Here is a 27,853-nt window from a genome sequence, read left to right as displayed (position 1 = left end):
AAAACCCCCTTTTTTTGGTTGGCAATGCACCAATGGTATTTGTCCAGTGTTTCGTGACATAACCAAGGCAAGGTTATGTCACGATTGACAGTTGACAAAGGACGTACGAAACCCTTATCAAGTAATATGCAATAAAATAACAATTTCAAATTACCGGCTGCAGAATAATTGACTTAAAATAATAAAATCCGTGCTAAATTAAAGGTATAATATCCTAAACTGGATTTAAAAAAATCCTCCCATGTACACTTAGCAACATTGGTGTATGAAATGACGTTTAAACTGTCAAAATGACATTTGATCTGTCAGTGTGACATTTAATCTACAAATAAAAACATTCACCACCTGTCATCCGCGTCAGTCGGTTTGTTATTGAGTTCGCGGTTCACAAATTACTAGAATTATACTACGGCGATTCATTCAATGCCAAAAAGATCGTAACTCGCGATTGTGCCTTAATAAATCAGTTTAATTTTAAACCGTTTAGTGCTGGGTGCCGTCGAAATTCGCCGTGAAATCATGCTGAAAATCCATCGGGATGTACGTGACGACCTGAATCCCACCGAAGCCCTAATAATAAAATAAACCATCCCGCGGAAAATGGCGGAGACTTGTACGGTGGTGCACTTTTCCAGGGAACCGTCCCTGGCACGGATCGACACTATAAAGACGCTCGACCCCCCGAGTAAAATAGCAGAGACCAATCAACATTTTGGGGCTTTTTATGTGAGCTGTATAGTGTTGTCTATTGTAACATACATAACGGACTTGGCTTTGACTATAACGTTGCTGTATTTCTATTCCAGTCAGGGCTATGGGGTTTATTTTGCCCTTACATTGTCCTTTTTGCTGTTACCAGCTATTTGTATGAGCACCATCAGTTTAAGATGGTAAGTAATACTTCACTCTCGATAAGTAGGTAGTTAATTATTAGAAAATCAAGGTTCTCTCCAATGAGAATATATCGGTTTCCACCTTCTACAAATTATAAAACCTGTCCAAGTATTTTCGGAATATCAATATCTATTAAAATGGAGTCTTAATTAAAAAAACTCTATTTTCTGTTATAATTATTGTAATGGCTTTTTTTTACCTTATGTTGATTAAATAAGTGCATCTCTGTTTTTAGTTATATTTAGCTAAATAGTTTTACCAATAGCATCTAGTTTTTAATAGTTGAGCTCACTTGAAGGTCCTAATTCAGGTTGTAGTTCGAATTTTCTAGATTTTGTGTATACTTGCTCGGGTTCAGCCTGTCAGTGTTCTCAATAATTGAAATGATTGAAATCAATTAGTAGTTGCAAATAGAGAGGTTCTTTGTGTGGGAGGAAGAACATGCATTTTTAAATCATTAGACTCCAATATACTTGAAAGAGAAGTATGATTTGGCAAGGTTATCTCAGTGAAGTTATAGAGGGTCAAGTTTGTCCAGGAATGTACCAATATCTCCAGTGGCTGGCCTGTAAACATAAGAAATATATAAAATAGCAGTTCCACCATGTATGAAGTGTGGATGACAAAAAATTGATATAGGAACATAATTAGATATTAAAAAACTTTAACCAGTGCTCAGTTAATAATGCAATTATGTATAAATATATGTATAGATAAGGCTCATCCATTTAATTTCTTAGGGACTGTATATTGCTTTAGTACAAACTATTTGGTTATTTTCAATGAGTTTCAATTTCTGTGGATTTATTTATAAAAAAGAATCCCTAACATAGTCAGTATTATCTAGAAGTTCATTTGGATTACTTTGTTGTATCACAGCTAAATCACTTGATGAAATATTAATGATGCCAAATCTGATCCAAAATTACCTATGCATGATTAGATTCTAAAATCCTATATAGATCAATGTGGTTTCCATGAAATTGCTCCATATAGAGCCCCTTTTTCTATTATATAGACCCAAACGATTTCAGGGCAAGTCCCATAAAACCAAAGTTAAAGAGTATGCTGGTACCTAACTTAGTCCAGTGCTTTTGAAAAATCAAAATTATTTTATTACTATTCATTAAAAACACAAGCAGCATTTTTTTTTAACCAATATTTTAATAATTTTGGACAGATAGGGTGAAAGAGATATAATGGCGTTATCGTAGAAAGGTCAGAGAGCTTGTGAATGTCAGAAGTAGTTCAACAGCTATTTCTAGAATGTTTCTAATGAGCTAGTAAAGGATGGTCATAATAATGTGATGAATTGCAAAGAGCATATGAAATAAACTGAATCATTTGAAGTAGTACAGTGACTGATGATGACCTCATCGGCCAATGTATGAAGTAACCAATTTGAATATCTGTCACCTCCATGAAGAATATCACTGGTTGACACCAGATTTATATATATCATTAAATAAAAAAATGTAAATTATTCAATTGTATGGGTTTGTTGCTTTTTGGAACAATTTGATAATTTACATTAATTATAAAGTGGGATTTCCACAAGTCTACAATACTGTTCTCAGAGTCATAAAAATGTTATTGTTTCTGCTATTGCTCAATGTTATGAAAACGTGACGAATATTGCCATTATATCACGTAACTCTTGCGGTTAATTGCAGTGGACACAGATCCATAATCATTTAATATTTTATTTTTATTACGCGTAAGTATAATTATAACAAAATGGCGGGGGGCGCTGACTTGACATTGACTTGTCAAATGTCATGGCTGTCACCTGTTATAAGAGGAAAAAAACAATAGAGGTTAACCTATAAATAAACGTCTCTAGCAAAAAATCGATGTTTTTTTTTTACGGCTTAAATCATGCGGAACTGATTTGTTCCTATCTGACGTGAATTTTAAATGTGAACGGCCTTGGCGCCTTTTTTTTTTCAATTTATTGTTGTTGACTCGGAGATTTGCCTATTATTATATAAATTCCTGCTTCTTAAGGGGCCATAAGAAAATTCGAGACGGTTTTAGGAGAGCGTGGATTATTAAGGTTACGTAAGGCAATTAGTAGCAGTGGTTGCAAAATGGCAATTTCGAGTACCCGTACCGTTGAAACCGGTGCACGCTAAGAACGTTAAGTTTGTTATTCGGGTCGTCTTTATGCTACGTAAAGTGGAATTTCCCAGTTTGGAAGTCATTTTTTAATTTATTGGTATTTCCAATCCCAAGTAAGAGTAGGTAAAAAAACGTAATTATTCACTGTTGACAGTTGACAAATCTTGATATTTATTCAATCTCTTTAAAAAATTCACTTTAGGTAAAATGAGTTGGTTGTTTTACTCAATAACACAAATAAAGAGAAATGCGCGTTGCCTAACGAACAGACAGAAATTCCTTTGACAGGTCTATTGACAAGGACCGGGGGGGGGGGCGATCGTCTTGTGTGGCGGGAAATTTAGGCCTGATCTATTGCGCGATATTTAAATTTGCAACATTACAGAAGTTGATGTTTGATGTTGATACTGAAGTTGAAATTTTCACGAAATTCGTATACAAGAAAAATCTCAGATCGTAACTTTTTGTTTTGTTATCGTAAACATAACCTCCCATATTGTGTTGTTTCCCTATAATTGGCACAACTGAAATTTGTCAGGGTGACCAACATCGAAAGGACACGATCACGCAAAATGGCGGCCACCTAGGAGTGATCTTTTATTTACTTTTCATCGAATTGGTAGTCCAGGTATATTTATTAAGTTCGTGATTTTGCCTCTTCATATAGACATACTTAATAAACTAATTTGAGGTTATAACCCGCCTGACGATTGACAGATTTGACAGGTGTCAAAAATTCATAAACAAATTGAGGCGAGAATATCTCTCAAAATAAAGAACATAAAATCCGGTTCATTTAACTGAATTTCGCTCTGCGCCAGTAGTAACACAACAATAACATACAATGTACCATATTAACCAGAATTTTAAAAACGTAACAAACAAATATCCTGGCCTTCATTTGACCCCGATAATGGGCGTCGTATGCGATAATTAATTGGGAATTAACTGGCGCCCTAAAAGCACGACGAATCATTTTTAATCGATTTTAGCAGTTCATTAAATTTACGTACTGGTTTCGCTGTTGCCAGAGGGAACGAAGTAACATTTGAGGTTATGTTATCGATAGCGATTTGGCAACATCGGAGTGGGCATAAAGTTAATTCTCCGGTCAAAGAATCATGACAAGTCTATAGGTTTTGTAGTCACCAGACAAGAGATCCTATACTCTTAAACACCAAAATAATACACTCGTTAACAAGTAACAATACTTTATTGTACCAATCGTACAAGTAAACGGCTATATAGCTTAGACACGTGGAAGTCAACGACTTTTACAACCAGTCTCTGTCACGACTCAGGTGCAACCTAATCCGCCATAATGGATCGAATACATCCTGACAATTGACAGCCTCTCCTCCACTCTCGGAGTGAGTGAGAGGGTGATACAAGTCCCCACAAGTCTGATAAATCTAGTGACATCTAGTGGTATAATTGACGACGTCACTTTGGTATGTCGTATTAAATAAAGCCTTTATTTGATAAAATGATTGTAAAGACAGGTCTGTTTGCACTTTCGGATCTAATTGGAGAAACGTTATTAAAGCGTGTAAATAAATAGCCCAAGGCTCGGGGCGAAAGGAATAATAATATTTACCGAACGATAAAACCGATACCAACCAACGGTGGCACGTAATATTTCCTTTCTTGGATGGAGGTAAACAGAATCGGTTTGAACTTTATTTGTTGACGTTGAGTTTGAATTTGATTTTTTTTTGTAATTTAGGTCAAGGCGGTAGTTTTGAGTGATGTTTTTCAGAGGCAGAATTTAATTAAATAGAAGCGCCATCTCTCGGCTGATACGAGCAAGATAAATTAATATGGCAGCACAGTTGAAAGTTATACTACAATTTTTTCCTCAAAAAAATATATAACAATAATTACTCAACAAACAACACCTCGACAATCACGGTAGCAACAACGGCAATTAATATTTAATAAAAAATATGTGACAGGGTAAAAGGTATTTACGTCAAAGTGTCAAAGCATTTGTTTCCAAAGCCTACTTAATAATATGTTAAAAAAAAAGAAAAATCGCATTTTTCCTTTCAACTAACAAAAAAAATGTGACACGTGATACATCATTGAATTTGTAATAAAAAATGGAATCAGATACAGGGTGTACTTTCTTTTCGCGCCATATAAAAAATAAAGTTGATGATGGTTTCTCGAAAACGAAACGTCTGATATAAAATTTAAAAGCGCCATCACGTACTACATCAAAAGGGTCAATAGTTTTTTGATATCGTTTAAAATAAAGCCAGGAAACAATAAAATCGATATTGGCAAATTTCCGTTTTTTCCAAATATCTCAGCAGGCCATGGAAATTTTTGAAGTTTCTCAACGGCATGTAAATACGCTTCAAAGTGCACAACTTTTTCCTAATTTAACCGAAGCTGTATCTCCAACAGGTACCGAGATCCCCATGCTTATCTTGGACACCCTATATTGCATACCCGCAACACATCGGCTTAATGGAAAGATATAACTTGAATTTAAAATATTTTTTTTTTATTTTGTAAAGTCGTTTACTAACCCGTTCAATTTAATAGAAAACTTTAAAAAAGGTGTTCATCTTTTTATCCCTCGTTGGTCTCAACTTTTGCATTGTGTAAAGTATAGATAACCCGCGATACATCTGATCAATATTGACCAACGAGGGCGCAAAGAAATAACCTGATTTCACCTTAAAAAAACTATTAGTAAATTAATTTAATTTTAAAATTTTTATTTATTTTTTTAAATTTGTTTAGTCACTTGAATAATTTAAAAGAAATTTTATCCCTCATTGATTTCAACTTTTACATCGTACAAATCGTAGACAACCCGCAATACGAGAATGCAAAAAAAATGACTCACTTTAGGTGTGTTGCGGGTTACACACCTAAATCATCATGACCGTGAAGAAAAAACATTTATAAAACCAAGTGAAATTACATTTTATGTTTTTAATTTATTTACCAGCCCGAATAAGTTAACAGAAATATTTGAAAAACTGTTTTTTATTTTTATCCCTCATTGGTCTTAACTCTAATATGGCACAAAGTGTAGACGGGTCGCTTTACGTATATAACAACGAAGGTGCAAAAAAATGACAAAAAATGACAATTACATAAAATAATAATTTCAATTCACTTTTTCGTATATTAGAGTCCCTTTCGTTCAAAACGAATGATGGTTTATTAAAGACAGAACTAATTAAGCGCGCCGTCTCTCGGTTGACATAGCAAGTCACGTAAAACGTAATATTAATAAAAGGGTCCATCCCCTTTTATCCTTTATTGGTCTCAAAGGTTATTTTGCCTAAGGCAACCCGCAACACATCTGCCCAATGATGACCAATGAGGTCGCAAAAAAATGACCCTTATGACATTAAAATAATTTTTAATGAATTTTTGAGATAATTTTATTTATTTTTTTAATTTGTTTAGCCACTTGAATAATTTAAAAGAAATTTTATCCCTCATTGATTTCAACTTTTACATTGTACAATTCGCAGACAACCCGCAATACGAGAATGCAAAAAAATGACTCACTTTAGGAGTGTTGCGGGTTACACACCTAAATCATCATGACCAACGAGGACGCAAAGAAATGACCCTTACGACACTAAAATAATTTTATTTCATTGAACCGTGAAGAAAAAACATTTATAAAACCAAGTGAAATTAGATTTTATGTTTTTAATTTATTTACCAGCCCGAATAAGTTAACAGAAATATTTGAAAAACTATTTTTTATTTTTATCCCTCATTGGTCTTAACTCTATTATGGCACAAAGCGTAGACGACCCGCTTTACGTATATAACAACGACGGTGCAAAAAAATGACTTTTACATAAAATAATAATTATAATTAACATTCTCGTATATTAGAGTCCCTTTCGTTCAAAACGAATGATAATTTATTAGAGGAAGAATTAATTAAGCGCGCCATCTCTCGGTTGACATAGCAAGTCACGTAAAACGTAATATTAATAAAAGGGTCCATCCCCTTTTATCCTTTATTGGTCTCAAAGGTTATTTTGCCTAGGGCAACCCGCAACACATCTGCCTAATGATGACCAATGAGGTCGCAAGAAAATGACCCTTATGATATTAAAATATTTTTTAATGAATTTTTGAGATAATTTTATTTATCTTTTTTAATTTGTTTAGTCACTTGAATAATTTAAAAGAAATTTTATCCCTCATTGATTTCAACTTTTACATTGTATAAAGCGTAGACAACCCGCAATACGAGAATGCAAAAAAATGACTCACTTTAGGTGTGTTGCGGGTTACACACCTAAATCATCATGACCAACGAGGACGCAAAGAAATGACCCTTACGACACTAAAATAATTTTATTTCATTGAACCGCGAAGAAAAAACATTTATAAACCAAGTGAAATTACATTTTATGTTTTTAATTTATTTACCAGCCCGAATAAGTTAACAGAAATATTTGAAAAACTGTTTTTTATTTTTATCCCTCATTGGTCTTAACTTTTATATGGCACAAAGTGTAGACAACCCGCTTTACGTATATAACAACGAAGGTGCAAAAAAATGACTTTTACATAAAATAATAATTATAATTAACATTTTCGTATATTAGAGTCCCTTTCGTTCAAAACGAATGATGGTTTATTAAAGGCAAGGCAGACTTAATTAACCGCGCCACCTCTCGGTTGACATAGCAAGTCACGCAAAACGTAATGTTAATAAAAGGGTCCATCCCCTTTTATCCTTTATTGGTCTCAAAGGTTATTTTGCCTAAGGCAACCCGCAACACATCTGCCTAATGACGACCAATGAGGTCGCAAAAAAATGACCCTTAAGATATTAAAATAATTTTTAATGAATTTTTGAGATAATTTTATTTAATTTGACCCTAAAAAAACTATTAATAAAATTGTTTTTTTTTAATTTGTCTACTCGAATAATTTAAAAGAAATATTTCAAAAAAAGTGTTAATTTTTTCCTCATTGATTTCAAGTTTTATATTGTATAAGGGTAGACAACCCGCAATACGAGAATGCAAAAAAAATGTGTTGCGGGTTACACACCTAAATCATCATGACCAACGAGGACGCAAAGAAATGACCCTGATGACATTAAAACAATTTTATTTAATTGTACCGTGAAGAAAAAATATTTATTTTATTTTTTTAATATTATCTATACTCATCCCAATAGTTTAAAGAAAAGGTTTTAAAAAAAAATTGTTTTTTAACCATCGTTGGTCTCAACTTTTACATTGACCAATGAGGGTGTAAAAAAAAGACTTTCACACAAAAGTGTGTCAGTTATTACTTTTAAAGAGGCTTAAAACCTTGTTTTTTTTTCCAAACTACGACATGCAATAGGGAATTAACTTTAATTCGCTATAGAATAACAATAAAACCATAAAAAAAAAAAAACAATCGTTTGTGCGGTACACAAAACCGAACCAATTTGCTTTTAATGGGTATGTTTTTCAACCTTCATGCGCCTTAAAAAAATAAGAATTTATGTAATAACGCCAAAAAAATCAATTTTCTTGTTGTTCTAGGTACATCATCGACCACGACGACCCTTCGGTGGGTAGAGCCTCCCTGGGCCACTGGTTAATTCGTATAGTGTTTCTAGTATTACAAATATCACCTCTATTAAGGTATATAGAGACCGTGGTCTACGGGATCCGTAGTAATGTCGCTAGAAAATTGGAGGCGGACAGTCAGCAACCATTTTTGTACAGGTAAGGCTTATCAACGCGATCTCTTAGTCGTCTTCTTCAAATAATGTAAAAAACGACAGTTGATGGCATTATTTGTTGTCAGTTGTCAAAGGCAAATAGTTAGTTACTGTTTTGTTTAACAGGAAATGGTACTAAACGCTTTTTTTGGTCTTTTTTATATGAGCGGTTCAGTGGAAAAGTGGTCTAACTCCCTTAAAGTAGAAATTTAGAAAATTGATATTCATAATCATAGTAACATATTCTTTCTAAAAATTTCATATTCTGTACTAAAATTTCATATGGTAAACATTTTTACTGATTGCGCCCATTAATTACATTTTTGCCGTCCAATGTCATTCTTCCAGTAAGTTTTTATCAAAAACATAGCGGAAAAGTGGTATAACTTGGAGAGTTATATCACTTTTCCTCGTAAAAGTTAACCAAATTTCACAAAGCTGATGAACCAAAGAAAAATAATAGCTGTAGTATGTTTACTATGATATCTATTACTGATAAATGTGTTCAAAAAATATAGAGCTTGAAGAGCAAAACATTACTACTACTTATCTTACATACTAAACTTACAGTAAGGAGAGTAAGAACAAGTTATTAATCTTCATCAGAATCGGATAATGGACCACTGTCAACAGCATCTTTTTTTGTCAGTAAGTCCAGAAAGAACTGATTCTGAATCGGGGGAATCCACTGACAAAGTTCTATCATATCTTTTTTCTTAGCTACAGTAACTGATCTACACACTACGTACCATAACACTAAAAAAACCTGATTAAACAAGTAAAAAGCGAGTTTAATAGGACCCGGCACTATTCCAGCGAACGAATCCATTATGTTGAGAGGAATAACGTTAGGAAGCTCTTATCTTAGCTAAGATAAATTTTGACTTATACCAGTTTTCGACTGAATATATTAGACCAGTAGAAACATAATTAATGGTATAACTCAAAAAATACTGACTTTTCCTCTGAGCGGCTCATATAATGAAACTGGCAACGTTGCTAAAGGTATAATTTTTTTAAGTAGTAACGTTGTTAATAGATTTAGGAAGTAATGCTAAATGCGGCAACGTTGCGATTGTCATGAAACCGCCTACGGCATCTTATAGTTTGAACCAATAGATCGTATACTTCGAAATTTTGAATTTACTTAAATTATTAACGTGTTTTTGGCTTGAACGCTCTCTTTGTTATTTATTACCGTTACGAACCCACGTGAATGCTAATTTTAAATTTAAATGATGCCGATTTATACCGTTCTTTTTGTTTTGGAAAAATACCCATCGATAAACACGTTTTATCTGAATCGCAGAAAATAATTTGTAGGGAAGTTAAGCTTAAACCGGTGACAAGGATTTAAAAAAAAAATCCGTTTGTAGACGTGAAAACTTGTTATGGCAATTTTGTTGTCCTTGTCCGACCTATAATAATTAACATTTTTTATCTTATACATACTCTTAGGCAGACTTTAAAGATTTAGTTAACACTTTACTACCAGACTAATAAATTTCTTATAAACAACCAAAACCATACAGTAAAGGTGATGTTAATATATTTCTCTTGAGTGGCATGTGTCCAAGAATTAAAATGATAAATATTTGGACAGAAATATAATTGTTAACAATATTAGAGCAAAAGATGAATTTTCCAAAGGAGCTATAGAGGAATCTACAAACGTTATTTAGAACGATAAACGTTAACAGGAGAGAAATAAACCATATGATACGCATATGCAGTCTTTTGGACCTTATAAACACCTCCCTGGTAAATGGTGTTTTTTCCAGAATCCTGAAAAATAATCACCAATTATTCCTAAAGTCCCAAAGTGCCACAACGAGTTTCGCCCAATTATTGTATAGTTTCTATTATATATAAAAAAGAAATTGCATCACTTTTGTCTAAGAAATAACTTATCAGTTGTTGTTGTTAGTATTTGCTATGATTTTTTGCAGGCATTTGACTGTGATAAGCTGTGTTTGGATTTTATTAAGAAATATATATTATTAACAAAACCAAAAAAGAAAAATTACAATAATTATTTGTGCAATCCAGTCCAACCTGTAGTGTACAAAAGTTGTGTGTCTTAATCTTTAAATGTAGATTATGGAGTGGTTCAGGGTACAGTATTGGTACATAAAATAAATTAATATAAACAAAATACTCGAAGAATAAATAAATATTAAACTCCTGGACAAAATTATCGCACCACTTGACTTTTAGAGATTTTTTTTTAATAAAGATAAAATAATAAGCAAACTTATAAGCATTGTTAACTATGCATTATTAATTAACAAAAACAATTATATTCTATTTAACAAAACGAGATTTAAGTAACTAAATTCAATACAAGGAAAAGCATCGATTTTCACTAACTTCAATTTTGATACAAAAATAAAACAATAGACCCATAATGAATTCTTAATAACGTGTATTGCCACCTCTAGCTACAATGACCGCTTGAAGTCTTCGCAGCATTCCTCGTATCAAATTATGAAAACTTTCCTGCGGATGTATTCTCACTCCTCACGAGCAGCATGTTCCATGATAAAGCATAAACATAGTTTTTGTCCAGTTCTGCTTTTTATACGAGAAAAGATATTATAACTGTTTTAACTGATATTTATTTTTATTTAAATTTTCTTGTTATTGGGCATTAAAATACTTAAAAGTTAATATTGGACACACTGTCTAAGTTTACACATGCGTCAAATGACTTACCTAATGACCAAGGTAGCAAAACCAATTAAAAAAATTATTCACTAAATTTGGTTCAAGCCTGTAAAATTGATGTCCTTGGTTTTTCGGCCCATAAGACCCCATGCAACCAAGGCCTATAAACTTACAGGCTTGACCCGAAAATTACGTAAAAATGGAAAATTTGCAAAAAAATTTTACTGAAATTTCTCAATTCTACAGGGTGTCCGGAAGCTAGATGCAATCCTTTAAGGGGGTGATAGCTGACTTAATTTCAAACATTTTAAGCTAAATATGTGTAGGTCGAAATTTGTTTATAAATTTTTAATGGCAATTTTTGCATTTTTCTCAAGAAATACCAAAATTTCGCACTTAAACGGTAATAGAGCGCAAGTTACAATTAGTATCGGAGTTTCAAAGTTTATTTTCTTTTGTCTAATTTGTATTAATAAAAATACGATCAATTTCAAGCTTCTGTGTAAACTTATTAGAAAAAATAGAGATAATGAAACGTAAAAAATTAATATGGAGTTAAAATAAAAATGCTTTGTTTCATGTTTAAATAATTGTTATAAAAATGCTTTCGTCGTTCAAACCTCTCTAAAAATATGCCTAGCTTTTGCCCTTGATTTTAAGATATCACTAATGCCATTGCCTGGCCAATTGTCAGAATTATGGCGTCTTTTGTGAGGCAGGTCATGTAAACAAAACTTACTGGAATGGTTTTCTATTATGGGACAGTTCAGGTAAATCAAAAAATAATAAAAACAAAATTAAGCAGAGGTACCTAATAGTAGATACTGTAGGTACTTTGAAGTGAAGGTTACAAGTTAGGTACTCACTTAATAAATAAAAACGTGTCTCTTGTTGTTTAGTTTCACTCTCTCTCTGAAAATTTGATGTTGTTTTCCACTATTAATTTGTATTTATGGGCCCAGTTTTTGGTGTCCCTAATAACAACTTTCGGTACGGGTGGGTTCGGCACTCCTTCTCTTCCCTGAAATTGAGAGCCCGCTCAGTGGCATATAGAGTGGGTTTTTTGAGTCTTTGTTGGCATTTTCTTTGTGTCTCCCTGCCACACCCGAGGTGGATGGGATCTCGCTTTCATGTGTGTCCTCCCGGTCGGAGCCAGCTATTTCGTCACCTTGTGGAGGCGACGAAACACCTGCCTCTTCCCTAGGGCGCTTTCTTGATTGTTCTGTGTTATTTTTATTAGAAATGCGATCCTCCATTGCCTTCCAGCTTTTGGGACAGAACAGAGATCTGACTTTTGAAATATTGATTTTCAGAGATAATTATGTTTATTTGCTCTTCAAACGATGCAATTTTCTTATTTAGTTCAACTATTTTCAGATCTCTATCCTGAACCTCCTGCTGGAGTTCCCTGTTCCGCTTTCTCCACAAGCCTCACCTTCTCGCGCTGGAGAGGCAGATCTAATACTGAACCCGATCCCCTTGACATGCCCGGGTCGGGATTGGTTTTTGAGGATGGTTTAGTGGCTCTAGTGCTTTTAGGATCAACTTTATCATGGGAAATGGGTTTCTTGAATCTTGAGGATAAGGTTGAGGATGAGCCCTCCGATGACTTACCTCGATCGTTTTTTTGTCTGCTGTCGTCGCTTTTGGTGGAGAAATCAGCGAGATACCCGTCCGATGTATCCATTTTCTCCTTTTCGTGGGACATTCTTTTGTTTGGCCCCCCCCTCCGACTATGGGGGGCGATTTTGTGTTGTTCTCCGCCGTGAGATGTTTGTTGGAATGTTAGTAAAACAAAGAGACTTTTATTTATTAATTATTGTTGATTGAGGACGGAAAAATTAGCTTATGAATGCAGTTCTGTGTTGTCTGGTCGGTTGCTGAAAGGTCAACTCAACTCAACTGCCTAACTGCCTTAACTGAAAAGAGGCCATAATCCTGAGAATTGGCCAGGCGTCGGCATGAGTGATATCTAAAAATAAAGGGCGTTTCAATGTCTCTATTTTTTCTATAAGTTTACACAGAAGCTTGGAATTGATCGTATTTTTATTAATACACATTAGACAAAACAAAATAAACTTTGAAACTCTGATACTAATTGTAACTTGCGCTCTATTACCGTTTAAGTGCGAAATTTTGGTATTTATAAACCAATTTAGACCTACACATATTTAGCTTAAAATGTTTGAAATTAAGAATTAAGGATTGCATCTAGCTTCCGGACACCCTGTATAATATTGGTGCTCTTCAGACGGACCTATAGAGTCAAGGCCTTAATAAACTTGAAGGCTTAATTTCAACGTTTTAATAAAAAATTACGGAGAAAAATTGGTAACACTGCTTTAAAAAAGAAGTTGGGAGTACGACCTATAGGCGTATGCTGGACGAGGACACCAACAGTTTTTTGCATTGCACAATAGTCAAAAGTGTTTTTGAGTTGGCTCAGTTCTAGACCATAGACCTTCAAGTCTTAAAAGTCTATGGTTTTAACTCTCGTTGGTCTCGATGTTTAGATTAGGTCGCACAAAGGGTAGGCAACCCCCCCATATGTATTCACAAAATGACCAACGAGGATGCAAAATAATAACTCTTATAATATAATTTAAATATATTTTTTTTTAAGATAACTTTATTATATTTCAATTGGAATTAAATTTTGTTTATTTAAATGCGTTTACCTACTGCCCTAAATAATCTAAAAAAAGGGTCATAATTTTTTTATTGCTGGTCGACAATCGATCATAGGTATGCAGGCACACTGTCCAGCGAGGATGCAAAAAAAGAGACTTTCACTTCCTAAATGTTCCGGAATTATTGTATTTAGTAGGTCTTTGGTTTTAGCCCTCATTGGGGGACAACCTTTTATTGGCAAAGTGATAGAAAGGTGGTTTTATAAATTGTTGTTTATTTTTTACTACTGATTGTTTGTTTTACTATTGAAGAAAACATTTAAAAAAATCACATTTACTAAATTACTTTACGCACTAGTGCAATAAGTCAAATATACACGACTATATACTCAACTATATACCACTAAGTTAAAATATTGTATATTTTGACATTTAAAGGGTAAGTGTTCGTGTGAATGGACAGAATTTACTTTATGACGATGTGAGAAAATATGTATCTCTACAGGAGAAATTGTAGAACCGCTTGTACTCTACAAAAATTTTAAATATTTGTACTTAGGTGATAAAATACTTAAATATTAATATTAGGCACACTGTCTAAGTTTACACATGCGTTAAATGACTTAACTAATGCCCAAAGTAGCCAAACCAATTAAAAAAATAATTCACTAAATTTAGTTCAAGCCTGCAAAATTGGCGTCCTTGGTTTTTGAACCCATAAGACCCCATGCAACAAAGGCCTGTAAGCTTAAAGGCTTGACCCAAAAATTACATAAAAATGGAAAAATTTGCAAAAATATTTTTACTCAAATTTATCAATTCCGGAATATTGGTGGTCCTCGGACGAACCTAATAAACATGAAGAGCTAATTTCAAGATTTTCATAAAAAATCACAGAAAAATTGGTAACACTGCTTTAAAAAAAGAAGTTGAGAGTATGACTTAAAGGCGTGACTTACAAGCGAAGTTACAATGCTGTCAAAACAAAATTTGACAAATTTTATATCAAATAAACGTCACATTACTTTTTACACACTAGTGCCTACCAATCATTTGTACTTGATGTTTCTCAATAAAATAAATCTCCCTAAAGGAGTTTTCTGAGGAACTCTAAGACCAATTTTTCCTAATAACTCTAGAGAGTCTAATTGATGTAAAATAATTAAAGACTATTAAAATATGGCGCCCTTATAAATATTGTCAAAAAAAATTTAACCAACAAATCGTCTTAATAAAACTCTTCTTCCCTCTTTATTTCAGACGTATGCTGGACGAGGACACAAACAGTTCCCTACTGAGACTGTTCCACTGTTTCTTGCATTGCGCCCCCCAGGCCATTATGCAGCTGGTTTTCTTGTTAAGTTTCGTTATGTACCCGGACACCAGGGGGCGCATTAATTTAGGTAAAACGTCCCGTTTCCTCCCCCCCCTCCCTAATCACCCCATTTATAATAATTTAAAACATACAGACGTGTCGATAATCCAAGCCTGGACGGTCTTCACGTCAATAATATCGATCGCATGGTCCCTAACGTCCTACCATAGGTCGGTGAGATTCGCCCGGGACGACAAGGACAAAATCAAATGGATCGGTTTACTGGTCGCCTTTTGTTGGCAGTTGATGAGTGCCCGTAAGTCGCCCGTTTCCCGTGACGATTTATCACCCACCCGTTTCGACACGATGCGTATTTACATTTTCAGTGTCGCGGATTTTGGCCTTGAGTCTACTCGCGGCCATTTTGCCCGCATGGATGGGCGTGATTTGCGCGTTGCACTGGGGCGTGATGTCGTTCTGGCTCGCCATTGGTCAGCAACAAACGGCCGCGTGTAGTAACCGATGCGAGGAGTTGCTGCTGAGTGTCGCCCTCGGGTTGGCTTACGTGTTGGCTTTCATTTCGCCCAGGGACGGACCCACCCGTTATGTTTATCTCGTTTATTATTTGGTTTGTTTTATGGAGAATACCGGGGCCTTGGTTGTGTGGTAAGTAAATGATTTATTTAGCTTAAAAAAAATTATAGACGTATCATACGTTCTTGCTCCAAGAGAGCACACAAAACAACAAAAGTAAAAACCCCGAGTCAGGGTCTCTCATTAAACAGCATAGATTTGTTGTCAGTTGGTAATGTGATCTGTGTAGGTTTATATCGAGGCCTGGGCTGGGAATCTAAAATCACGATTCGACACGATTACTCGATATGACCGATTCTAAATAAAATTTTCAGTCGTGAGTGTCTTGCGGATTGCCTAGTTTTTTACGATTTGTCGACGACACGCTTGAATATATCGTATACACCAGACGATATAGCTTCTTCCTTTTTTAATACGTGCATAATGTGACAGCATCCTTTTTTAAACGTATTTGTTTCATTTATTGTTTACTAATAGTGATACCAGGTTTTCATTAGTATATCAAGGAGCTTTCTTAAACACAACTAATAGATTTAATTCGACCCTATTTACCACAACCTTCTGTTAATAATACAGGCAGAGAAAGTAGAGTTACCATTGAATGAGCAGTTTTAGTATGTTAAGGTTTTATGCCACAGATTGTTACCAAAGAAGCATTCGACAAGATTTTAAATTTGGAATTAGTAAAACTACTACAAGTCGTTGGATCTATAAAATTACTGAAATTATTGACAATCACCTTGCTGACCAATTCATTAATTTTGCAAATATAAAGATGAGAGATAAATTAATAAATTAACATTTATAGAGGGATCCAATTTCTCTGGTGTTATAGGTCCTATTGATTGCACCCATGTTACCATATTAAAACCAAAAGTGGATGAACACAACAAGTTTTTGTAATTTTCCATGAATTCAATTATTATTTCCCTATGGGTAGCGGTGGTTTAAAACGACATTTTTTTATTTTAAAGAAATAATATGGGCATATATTTAAATAAAAACACACGAAGGCCAACAAAATTAAGAAAATAAATGAAAATTCTTAGTGTTTATATCAATAGAAAAGACAATTTTTCCCTGTGACGTTTCCATCTGTCAAATATTAGGGAAACTAACAAATATATACCAAAAAACCTAAATCAAATCGAATAAAACGAGTTTAGCCGACGATAGAAATTTAGAATCACCCTTGTCGTCACGACTGAGTCGCGATCGAATTCAAAGTCGTGATCGTATCGAGATCGAGTCGTGATTTTAGAATCCCAGTCCAGATGATGCTCCTTTAGGAGCGAAACACGTGTAGCTCTTTAGAAGCTTTATAAATATAAGGCCCTTGAAGTTTTTACTTTTGTTTTGTAAAAAAAAATTGATTAGACGCTCATTGGTTGTGTTAAACTTGCCACAATAAAAACTGGTGATTATGGGATTAAATAATCATCAGTTTTATGTTATGCCTGACGAATGCTTAAAAATAGATTTGCTTGTTATAAAAACCATCATTTTAAGAAGGTACATTGTGATTAGGATAAGATAAGCGGAGATCACGTCTAAGTCGTTAAACCGCGTGTAATTAACGCGGTTCAAAGTTAATTGGCGTGTTAATCGCTTTCAAACACTCCCAGAATAGACTAAATTAATTTTTCTAAGACGCACTTACCGCTAAATGGGTTTTAAATTAGATTTTTAATTTTGTTATTTTTTTTTTAAAGATTATGAGGATTAGCCAAAAAGTCAAAATATTTGTTTTATGGTTAGATGGTTTAACATAATACGTGTTTAGCGCGATTTGAATATTTTAACATTTTATTTAAATATTACAAAAAGGTCCTCGCATTCTTATCCCTCGTTAGTCTCAAGGTTTATGTGCTTAATCCATAAGTACATCTGACCAACAAGGGGATCCAAAAAATGACTTATATTTAAATAAATTTAACTGGGAAATTTTCCTAGGGAGTCTTTGGTTTTAACCTTCGTTAACTTTTTATCGGCAAAGCGGCTGACAAAAAAAAGACTTGAATTTATGAAAATGAACTTTTCAAATTTCAAAATTAGTGTTATGGTTTTAGCTGTCGTTGGTCTTATTTACTTTACGTGGCGCATAATACAATTTAATTTTTTTTAATTGAAATTAATAGTTCAATGGGTAACTGAAACTATTTCGGTCATCCTCCACTAAATTTGTTTAACAGCATTAATCCAACATGTTTCGGACAAATAACATGTCCATCATCAGGGAGAACAATTAAGGGGTTCTGTCAATTCACATGTATTTTAATATGCCATTTTTATTCGTTTTAACCTTGTCTAAGACAGGAGAACTGTAAGGTGAATTAATAGTCAAATGGTTTCCTGATGATGGACATGTATATGTCCGAAACATGTTGGATTAATGCTTTTAAGTAAAATCAATTTACCATTGATCTATTAACTCCACTGCAAGAATGGACAACTTCTTCGGAATTAATAGTGTTTACCTACCGCCTTAAATAATTTTAAAAAGGGTCATCATTTTTTAAACCCTCGTTGATAACAATCATGATACATATCCAAGAATAGTGTCCAATGAGAATGCAACAAAAAAAAATGACTTTTACATTTAAATAAATTTAGCTTAATATCCATTCTTCTCAAATGTTCCTAGGTTTTTGCACTAAGAAGTCTTTGGTTGTAGTCCTCGTTGGTCGCAACTTTTTATTGACAAGGCCAGACAAACGAGGTTGCAAAAAAAACCCACTTTTGTCGGATTTAAACAAAAAACGCCCTAAAACTTAATATTTATGTTTTTCCTCAAAATTCACGATTCTTAGGACATATCATTAAATTAAATCTAATGTTGGCTTATTTAAATGTGTTTAGCTACTGTCCTAAATATACTAAAAAAGGGTCATAATTTTTTTATCCCTCGTCGACTATCGATCAATATAGTGTCCAACGAGGATGCAAAAAAATAGACTTTTAACTTCCTAAATTATTGTACTATAAGGAAGTCTTTGGTTTTAGCCCTCGTTGATTCAACTTTGACCCAACTTTTTACTGACAAAGCGAGACAAACGAGGTGGCAAAAAAAGAATTGTCGAATTCAGGCCCTAAAATTTAATTGTTATATTTTTCCTTAAAATTCACGGATTTATTATGTCATTTCATTTTATATTTTTCTCAACAATTGTTTCATAAACAATATCAAAAAAGGTCTTCTTTTTTGGCCCTCGTTGGTCCCAATATCCACCATGGGTCGCATGAAGTATAGGCAACCCACCATACGCGTACACAAAGTGGATTTAACTCTAAAGAATAGTTGTTAGTATGTTAATTATAAATTAAATTTTATTTATTTAAATGTGTACGGCGTTAAGTAATTTTGAAAAAAGTCTTTTTTTTTATCCCTCGTTGATCTCAATTTTTAGATCCCACAAATCTTGCAACTATAGTGACCAACGAGGATCCAAAGAAATGACCTGAATTTAAATAATTCGTTATTAAAATAAATTTTTTCACGGATTTCCGTGGATTAAAGGCACAATAATAAAAAGTGTTTTAAAATCGGTTTAATTTGATAAAATTCAATAAACATTTAAAATTCTTAAACGTTACAAAACTCATATTGTTTTTTTTTTACCCTCGTTGGTCACATTTAATTTATGTGATAAAGCCTAGGCAACCCGCCAAATGCGTGTACATAAAGTGACCAACGAGAATGCAAAAAAATGACTTGTTACACAATATAATTTAAATATGTTTTTTTATAATAACGTTATTGAGTTTTACCCTAAAAATAAATTAATTGTGACTAAATTTTGTATTACGGTTTTAGCTCTCATTGGTCCTATTTACATTATGTCGCGTACTGCATAGGCAACTCGTAATACACGTACACGAAATGACCAACGAGGATGCAAAAAAATTACTTGTATGATATAATTTAAATATTTACTTTTAAGATTATTTTATTACGTTTAACACTAAAGAATAATTATTAATAAATTAATTGGAATTTAGCCCATAGGGTTTTAGCCCTCGTTGGTCGTATTTACATTAGGTCTGACAAAGCATAAACAACCTGCCGTACGCGTACACAAAGTGACCAACGAGGATGCAAAAAAATGACTCTTGTTACATAGTAATTTAAATATTTTTTTTAATAATAATTCTATTGGGTTTAACCCTAAAAATAATAGTTAATTAATAAAATCATTTGGGATTAAGTTTTGTTTATCTAAAAACGGTCTACTACAGTAGCAAAAAAGAAGGTTCATTTTTTTATCCCTCATTGGTCTCAACTTTTACATGGCCTAAATCGTAAAGGATCAATACCTACGTATACAATAGTGACCAACGAGGGTGCAAAAAAATGACTTTTACATATAAATACTTGTGTAATTAAAAATATTCTACTTTTTTAATAAGCTTAATATTTACTTATTTTAATGTATTTAACTCATTGACAAAAAATTACACGAATATTTATCTTTTTTGCGCAAAATTTACTTATCCTATGACTTAATTAACTTAAATATTTTTTTTAAATAATTGTTCCGCGAAAATCTTATAAGTCTTCTTTTTCAACCCTCGTTGGTCCCAATATTCTTATCACTGACGAGCCGAGAAAAATGACCAACGAGGGCATAAAAAATATGACTTTCCTGATTGATTACACTAAAAAAAAATTGTTTCGATTTCCAGGTGTTTTTCAAATAACTCGTCGAACAACCCGTTTTTATACTACGGAGCGGCCGGCAGTCAAGTGTTGAGTTTCGTCTTGGCAATCACATTTTTAATTGTCTACTACAAGTACTGCCACCCGTCGTTATCCTCGAAAAGGAGCAAAATCCCCAGGAATTCTTCGGATTATATTGGAAACGACAAGCCCTGTTACAGTAAGACCTCCTACAGTTTTCGGACCAGTTCTTGATCCATAGTTTTCGTCTAATTCCAATGTTGGAATTGAGACGAAAAAAGTAAACGCCCTTGATAGTATTAAACACAAAAATTATGATGTATTCTTCGGTGATATTTTCCAAGAAATATTTATTTTTTTACTTATTTAGACTGCGACTCATTCCATTAATGTTGAACGCGGTCAGGCGAGTATTTACATCGACCACCATCACCTTTAGTGCTTTTTTCGGATGCCTTTTCGTGTACCTTGATGTCGCTTATGGTATTGTGATTTTCATTTTTTGTTTTGCTCAGTGTACATATTAATATTACGGACAAAATATTGAATATTTCTACTGTAGTAATCAAAATATTTTATTGGGGAAACGTACATACATTCATTACCAAAAGTGCCAAGAAAAAATTAAGATTATCTAAAACTAAATATTTATCTATTGTTTTTTATGTAAATATTAAAAAAGCATATTGTGACAATAAAGGGTCTAGATTAGAGCCAAAATGCTGTCAAGGGGTCCTCTTCAGCATTTGATTTTCATATCTTGCCTGAAATTACGGTCGAGGACTTAGTTGGGTCCTTTCCACGGTTCTGATTTTATGAAAGAGAATTTGCTGCTTAGTATATTCTATTCTTATATTATTATTTAATTAGAGTAAATCAGGATAAAGTAAGATTTCTGCAAGGCATAAAAGGATAAACAGGAATCTGGGTTAACTGATGATATCAATATAAGCCTTTTATGAAATACTGAATAAGTTCAATCATATCTCTTAAAATGTCTGATTCCTTTTCTAAGTACTTATTGAACTGATTTAAATAATTAACCGCAAGCACCATTTCCCAACCCAACTTCTCTGTAGGACTATTAACTATTTATTCAAAACCTGATCAACACAATCTTTTTTTATCTAAACGTATGACAAAATTTGTGTAACAATCTAATGTAATTAGTCAGTTTTAGTACATTTGACTTTGTACTATTTAAATTGTACAACAAATGCAATGTTTTGTACTAGGTAATCTTTATCGTACTTGCTAATTTCAGGCATCCTGTACAGAATATAAATCGTCAAAAGCTGAACGGGACACCCCATATAGAATGGCCTAAATTTTCAAACAAAAGTTTATATAGACCTTAAGAGTAACACAGTTTTTTTGAATGTTTTATAGTCCTAACGTAAAAGCCTATCTTGGAACTAAATCACGTGCAAGGCCTTAATAAATTGGTATACAGGGTGGTGAGAAATGTATCTTTAAAGGGAGCATTTGTGTGCACTTTTTACAACATAAACTAGCTTTAAGTGTCTTAGGTTAACGCAAAGCTAAAGAGGTTTTTTTATTAATTGTGATTTCCTTAGTAATTATGGGAAAAGTGTGTCTATTTTTTTTTTAATGTTAAGGTTATATTCGCACGTTAGATGGATTATTCGTTAGTTCCTATTAGTATTTTTTTCTATTGTTTAACTTGACAGATACGGAAATCAACTGTTTTTTAAGATTTAACTATTTTATAAGTGTTGATTTTTATGAAATAAATGATTTAGTTTATAAAATAGTTTCTTTGGTTTTATTCGAGTCCCTTTGCAGGTTTAGAAAGGTCTAGGTTAGCAACGTTTCTGAAAATTGACAGTGGTAGCCAAAAATAATGTTTGTTCATCAAAGTGACCACTCAGTTTAAAGTGCAATATCTCAAAAACTAACAACAACATTCCGATGAAGCAAAAACGAGAATATTCTACGGAATGTTCCCTAAAAAAATTGTTCTGATTTAAAAGCAAAAGTTTCGCGTATATTCGACTTTGTAGGTAGTGGTGTCTAAAAATCATGTTTGTTTATCAAGGTGCCAACTGATTTTAAAGTTCAATTTCTCAAAAACCAATAAGAATATTCCCATGAAAGAAAAACGAAAATATTCTAAGAAACGTTCCCTAAAAAAATTGTTTAAAGTTCGGGGTATATCACTTGGTAGGTAGTGGTGTCTAAAATTATGTTTGTTCATTAAGGTGCCCAGTGTCTGCAAAGTCCAATACCTAGAAAACTAATAAGAATATTTCCATGAAACAAAAACACTAAGAATATTCCTTAAAAAAGTTGTTTAAGATTCAAAGCAGTCTAAATAAAGCTTTCGGGTAAAGTCCAGTGCAACGATATATTAGAATGGTCACCCGTCAAAACACCAGCATTCCACCTCCCAAACAATGTCATCCACCTTCTATTTACATTGTTTGAGAACTAAAATGCTGGTGTTTTGACGGGTGACCAATCTAATATATCGTTGCACTGGACTTTATATCCAACTTTGTGGGCAGTGGTGTTTAAAACTAATGTTCGTTTATCATAGTAGTGCTTGATCATCAAGGAGACCACTGACTTTAAAGTTCAACAACGCAAAAACTAACAAGAATATTCCCGTGGGATAAAAAGGAGGATATTCCAAGGAATAATAATAATAACGTTTATTATTTACCATGGAAATTACATAGAATATAAACTTACAGGTGTATTCAATAATTGAGGTAAATAAAAGCCAATGTATCAGACTCCTGCATTGAAAATGCAGGTGCTGTTCTACCTACATAGCTACAACATAAAAAACTTTTTAAACTAAATTACTTTTTAAATAAAACTAACGAATTAAACTAACTACTAGATATAATATACATACATTACATCTAGGTAGTTGATGATTTGGTACAGATTACAACAATACAACAATTAAATACGGAAGAATATATCTAATACTAGCCATTCAATTATAATTTATAAACAAGAAAAATGATAAATAAATCTTCTAGCTCTAATATGCATGTTACTGATTATCTAATAAGATTTGCCTTACTTTTCGAAATCAGTTATATCGGGTGATAGCGCATTAATGATATGAGAAATATTATAAGAGAATGATTTTTTGAAAAATTGATTTTTGTGTTTGGGAATAGTTAAAGATTTACTTCTTAAATTTAAGTGGTGAATGTCTGTCCGAAATGTAATTTTGTTGTATAGGTAGGGAGGACTGCGGTATTTAATAATTTTATAAAATAGCACACTGGAATGTAGCTTACGTCTATTAAACATATTAAGCCACTTAAGATCATTAAGCTTATGTGATACATGACCTCGCCTATTAATACCACAAACAAAACGAATTCAAGAGTTTTGCATTTTTTGAACTCTATAGGAGTCTTGACCATCTAGACAAGGTCCATAAACCACATCACAATGATTAAAATTTCACAACACAAGAGAGTCGCATAGCTCACGTTTAATATTCAGATCTAAGTAATGTCGATGAGGGTACATGGTTTTTAGAGCACAATACGATATTTTAAGATTATTTGATATGTGTCCACTAAACTTTAGCTGTGAATCGAGTGTTAAACCCAAGCTCTTGGTGCTCTCAACTACTTGAAGTTTTTGATGTTCAACAAACAAAGAAAATTCTTCATAAATAGTCCTTATTTGAACGTTACTTCCAAAGAGAATAACTACACATTTTTTAGGGTTTAATTTTAACATATGCTTAGTAGAGACTTTAACAAGTGCATCAAGATCAGCATTTATATGGTTCAAAGCAGTTAAATAATTAGAAGGTGCAAAGGAGTGATACAACTGCGTATCATCTGCATAGAAGTGATACTTACAGTATTCAAGATATTGAGGAAAGCATGTTGTATAAATACTAAATAGTAGTGGCCCCAATATACTACCTTGAGGCACCCCATTAAGAACTGAAAGACGACTTGAAAAGGTTGCATCAATTTTTACCATTTGAGACCTATTACTTAGAAATGACTATTAAAGCTATAGCATGATTTGAGAATCCTATGTAGTGCAATAAGGCTACCAATATTTGATGATTTAAAAAATCGAAGGCTTTAGTAAAATCTAGCAATACCAGAGCAGTGACTTTGTTATTATCTCGGGCACGAAAAATGTCATCGGTAATATCTGCCATTGCTGTTGCGCAACTATATCCATTGCGAAATCCAGATTGCTTAATGGGTAATATTGAAAATCTATTAATATGGTTCCTTATTTGTACATCCAATACGCGTTCTAATATTTTAGACATAGTTGGTAGCACACTAATAGATCGAAAATGTGTATAGTCAGTAGGGTTACTTATTTTTGAAAGGGGTAAGACAATGGCTTCCTTCTAACAATTGGGAAAATAGTTAGTTTCTAAGCATTTATTTATTATGTGTGTAATATATTCGCAAATATGAGGACAGCAAAGCTCAAGAAGTGTTATGTTAAGACCGTCTGATCCAAGGCTTTACTTTTTATTTTTTTAATTATGTTAAATACCTCATAATTTTCCACTGCTGCGAACTGCAAAGAGAAATCTATGTCACTTTTTTTATTGGTTGAATAAAAATTTAAAAGTTCCTGATCTAAAGGCTGGTTTGAGAGAGTAGAGTTTATAAAAAAATTGTTAAATTGATCAACATCATTAAACTGCACCGGAATATCTTTTTTCTTAGACGGAGTTAGTTTATTAAGTTCCTCCCATTTTTCTCGAGTACTGCAATTTTTAAATTTATGCTTATAATAGGCTTTGCGTTCCAGTCTTATTGAAGCTGTTGTTAAGTTTCTTAATAATTTATAATATTCCCATTTTTCTGGACGTTTAGTGCATTTAAACTGCTGAAGAGCTGCATCTCTTAATTTCTGCATTTTTTTAATATTCTCTGTAATCCAGGGTAGGAAGGGTTTTTTAGGCAATGTAATTGTTTTAAGAGGAACGTGAATATCAAATAGGCTAGTTATAGCGTTGTTAATAAATACGACTTTTTGATTAACATCAACGATATTGTAAACATTATTAAACGGTATCGATTGAAGATCATTTTTAAATAGGTTATAGTTTATATTTTTTAGATTTCTAGAAATGATAGTTCTTCGTTTATAATTTAATTTGGCCATTTGTAGTGGTCGGAAAAATCAGAACAGATAACACCAGTCCATTTAATTTGATCATAATTAGTGACTATTAAATCAATTAGGGAACTAGAAAATTTCGTGACTCTGGTTGGCTCCATTATAACTTGTTTTAAATTAAAGGGCTCAAACATCGAAACTAACTTTTTTGATTAAAGGTTATCGCATTGTAACATATCAATATTAAAGTCTCCTATACAAAATATGTTGTTATTCAATGTTGAATGTTCACTAAAAATGTTGTTTAAGGTTTAACGCAGTCCAAGCAAAAGTTTCGGAAAAATCCGACTGTGTAGATAATGTCTAATTATCAAGGTGACCACTGACTTTAAAGTCCAATTTCTGAAAAATTAATAAGAATATTCCCTTGAAACAAACAAAAAAATATTCTAAGGAATGTTGCCTAAAAATGTTGTTAAGGGTCCAAAGCAGTCCGAACAAGGGTTTCACAAATAGTTGACTTCTTAGTCAGTGGTGTCCAAAAACAAATAAATTAGGAGAAAAAAAATCTAGAACGTACTTTTCCTAGAAAGTTCGTTCTTGAAAATTCATTGAGTTGATTTGATTTATTATAATTCCAGAGCTGCTCTGTCTTTAGTAAATTGCCAATAAAATAACACACATTTTAAGTGTTTTTTCCCTATTTTTAGATTAGACCAGTAAGTGGGTACAAAAAAAGGTCTTTGGCGTGCAAAAGGTGAGGTAGGAATTATTTAGAAATATATTATTTATGAGTAGACCCTCTTCAAAAATCCAAGTTTTCGACCTTGGGGGGGACCGCGCGCGCCTCCATCTTGGTTTATAGGCACAAAGAAACAGTTTTTTAACATTATCTCCGTAATTGTTCACCTTACAACAAAACATGTCCTAAGCAAAGTTAACGACAATAAAATTTCTTATATTTTATGTATTAACAGTTTTTTTGTACATATAAAGAGTTAGACGGACACGAAGATGGTATTCTTAAAAAAATACTCAGAACTCGAGATTTTTCGTATTTATAAACGGGGTTTTTTAATCTTACAAAGTTAAATTAATTACATACCATAAGGGCAAATATATTATGTCATTTGCGCCTTGCACTACTACATATATTTAAAACTATGTCAACACAAGGTAACACAATTTTTACAATACTGTTTTTGGTACGAGGCCCTTTGCCTAAATTTCGAGGCAACTAAATTCAAACGCAAGGATAAAATTACTCCATTAATAGCGGTTAATAGTAGCATAAAAGTCGGCGAGGAAACACTTCCTATAAACCCACTAATATTATTTCAGAGAATGTGCGTTACGAAGAAATCTGACGACGAGTTGAAGAATGACCTTAAATTTGAGCTTTCTCCATTTCCTCTGGCACTTTTCTCAGAAGACGGAATGCGTAACGGTACGAAATCATCGTTATATTCTGCATTTACGCAATGTACCGAAAGTGTCTATCTCGGACATAACAAAATCAATGTTGTGGATGGAGGATATCTGTTACACAAAGTTCTATGGCGTCGTAATGATACTTTCAAGTCAATATGCGAAAAATATATTCAGTATGTAGAAAATCACTATGGTTCTAATGCAGCCGTTGTTTTTGATGGATATCCGGAAGGTCGCCAAAAAAGTACAAAGGCAGCAGAACGACTACGCCGCCGCCGATCAAAGAGGCAAACAACTGTCGATGTTGGGTCAAGTTTCGCAAGAACGATTTTTAGACAATGAAAGCAACACACTTCGCCTGATTTCGATGTTGACAAAAAAATTTAAAGAAACTACTATTACAGTTAAGCAGGCTGAAGAAGGTGCTGATGTTATGACTGTGAATACAGCGATTTCCTTAGGATCATCATCAGAGAAGACGTGGATCTTTTAGTTTTACTAACAGCGTTGATGTCGCCACATCTAGACAACATTTACTTTTGCAAACCTGGGAGAGGTAAAAATCCTGAAAGAGTGTACTCTGCAAAGGCCTTACAACAAAAAGAGGCAGCTGAGAACATTCTCTTCCTTCATGCGTTTAGTGGCTGTGACACAACATCGTCCCTTTTTAACCAAGGAAAACTAAAATTTTTATCAATTATTCA

At 33.2% G+C, this 27,853-nt stretch overlaps 1 protein-coding gene across 1 annotated transcript; it reads left to right on the top strand.

Moving 5' to 3' along the window:
• The first annotated feature begins 345 nt into the window (after window positions 1-345).
• LOC126743023 (XK-related protein 6-like) lies at window positions 346-22,392 on the top strand. The gene is made up of 6 exons (XM_050449946.1): window positions 346-890; window positions 8,553-8,738; window positions 15,292-15,434; window positions 15,501-15,662; window positions 15,733-16,012; window positions 20,624-22,392. Exons 1-6 carry the CDS (start codon window positions 601-603, stop codon window positions 20,850-20,852), a joined length of 1,290 nt encoding a protein of 429 aa, XP_050305903.1. The 5' UTR covers window positions 346-600; the 3' UTR covers window positions 20,853-22,392.
• Window positions 22,393-27,853: the final 5,461 nt, after the last annotated feature.

Source organism: Anthonomus grandis, chromosome 12, assembly GCF_022605725.1.
Source record: "Anthonomus grandis grandis chromosome 12, icAntGran1.3, whole genome shotgun sequence".
Classification (NCBI taxonomy): domain Eukaryota; kingdom Metazoa; phylum Arthropoda; class Insecta; order Coleoptera; family Curculionidae; genus Anthonomus; species Anthonomus grandis.
This window is presented reverse-complemented; position numbering and strand designations above follow the sequence as displayed.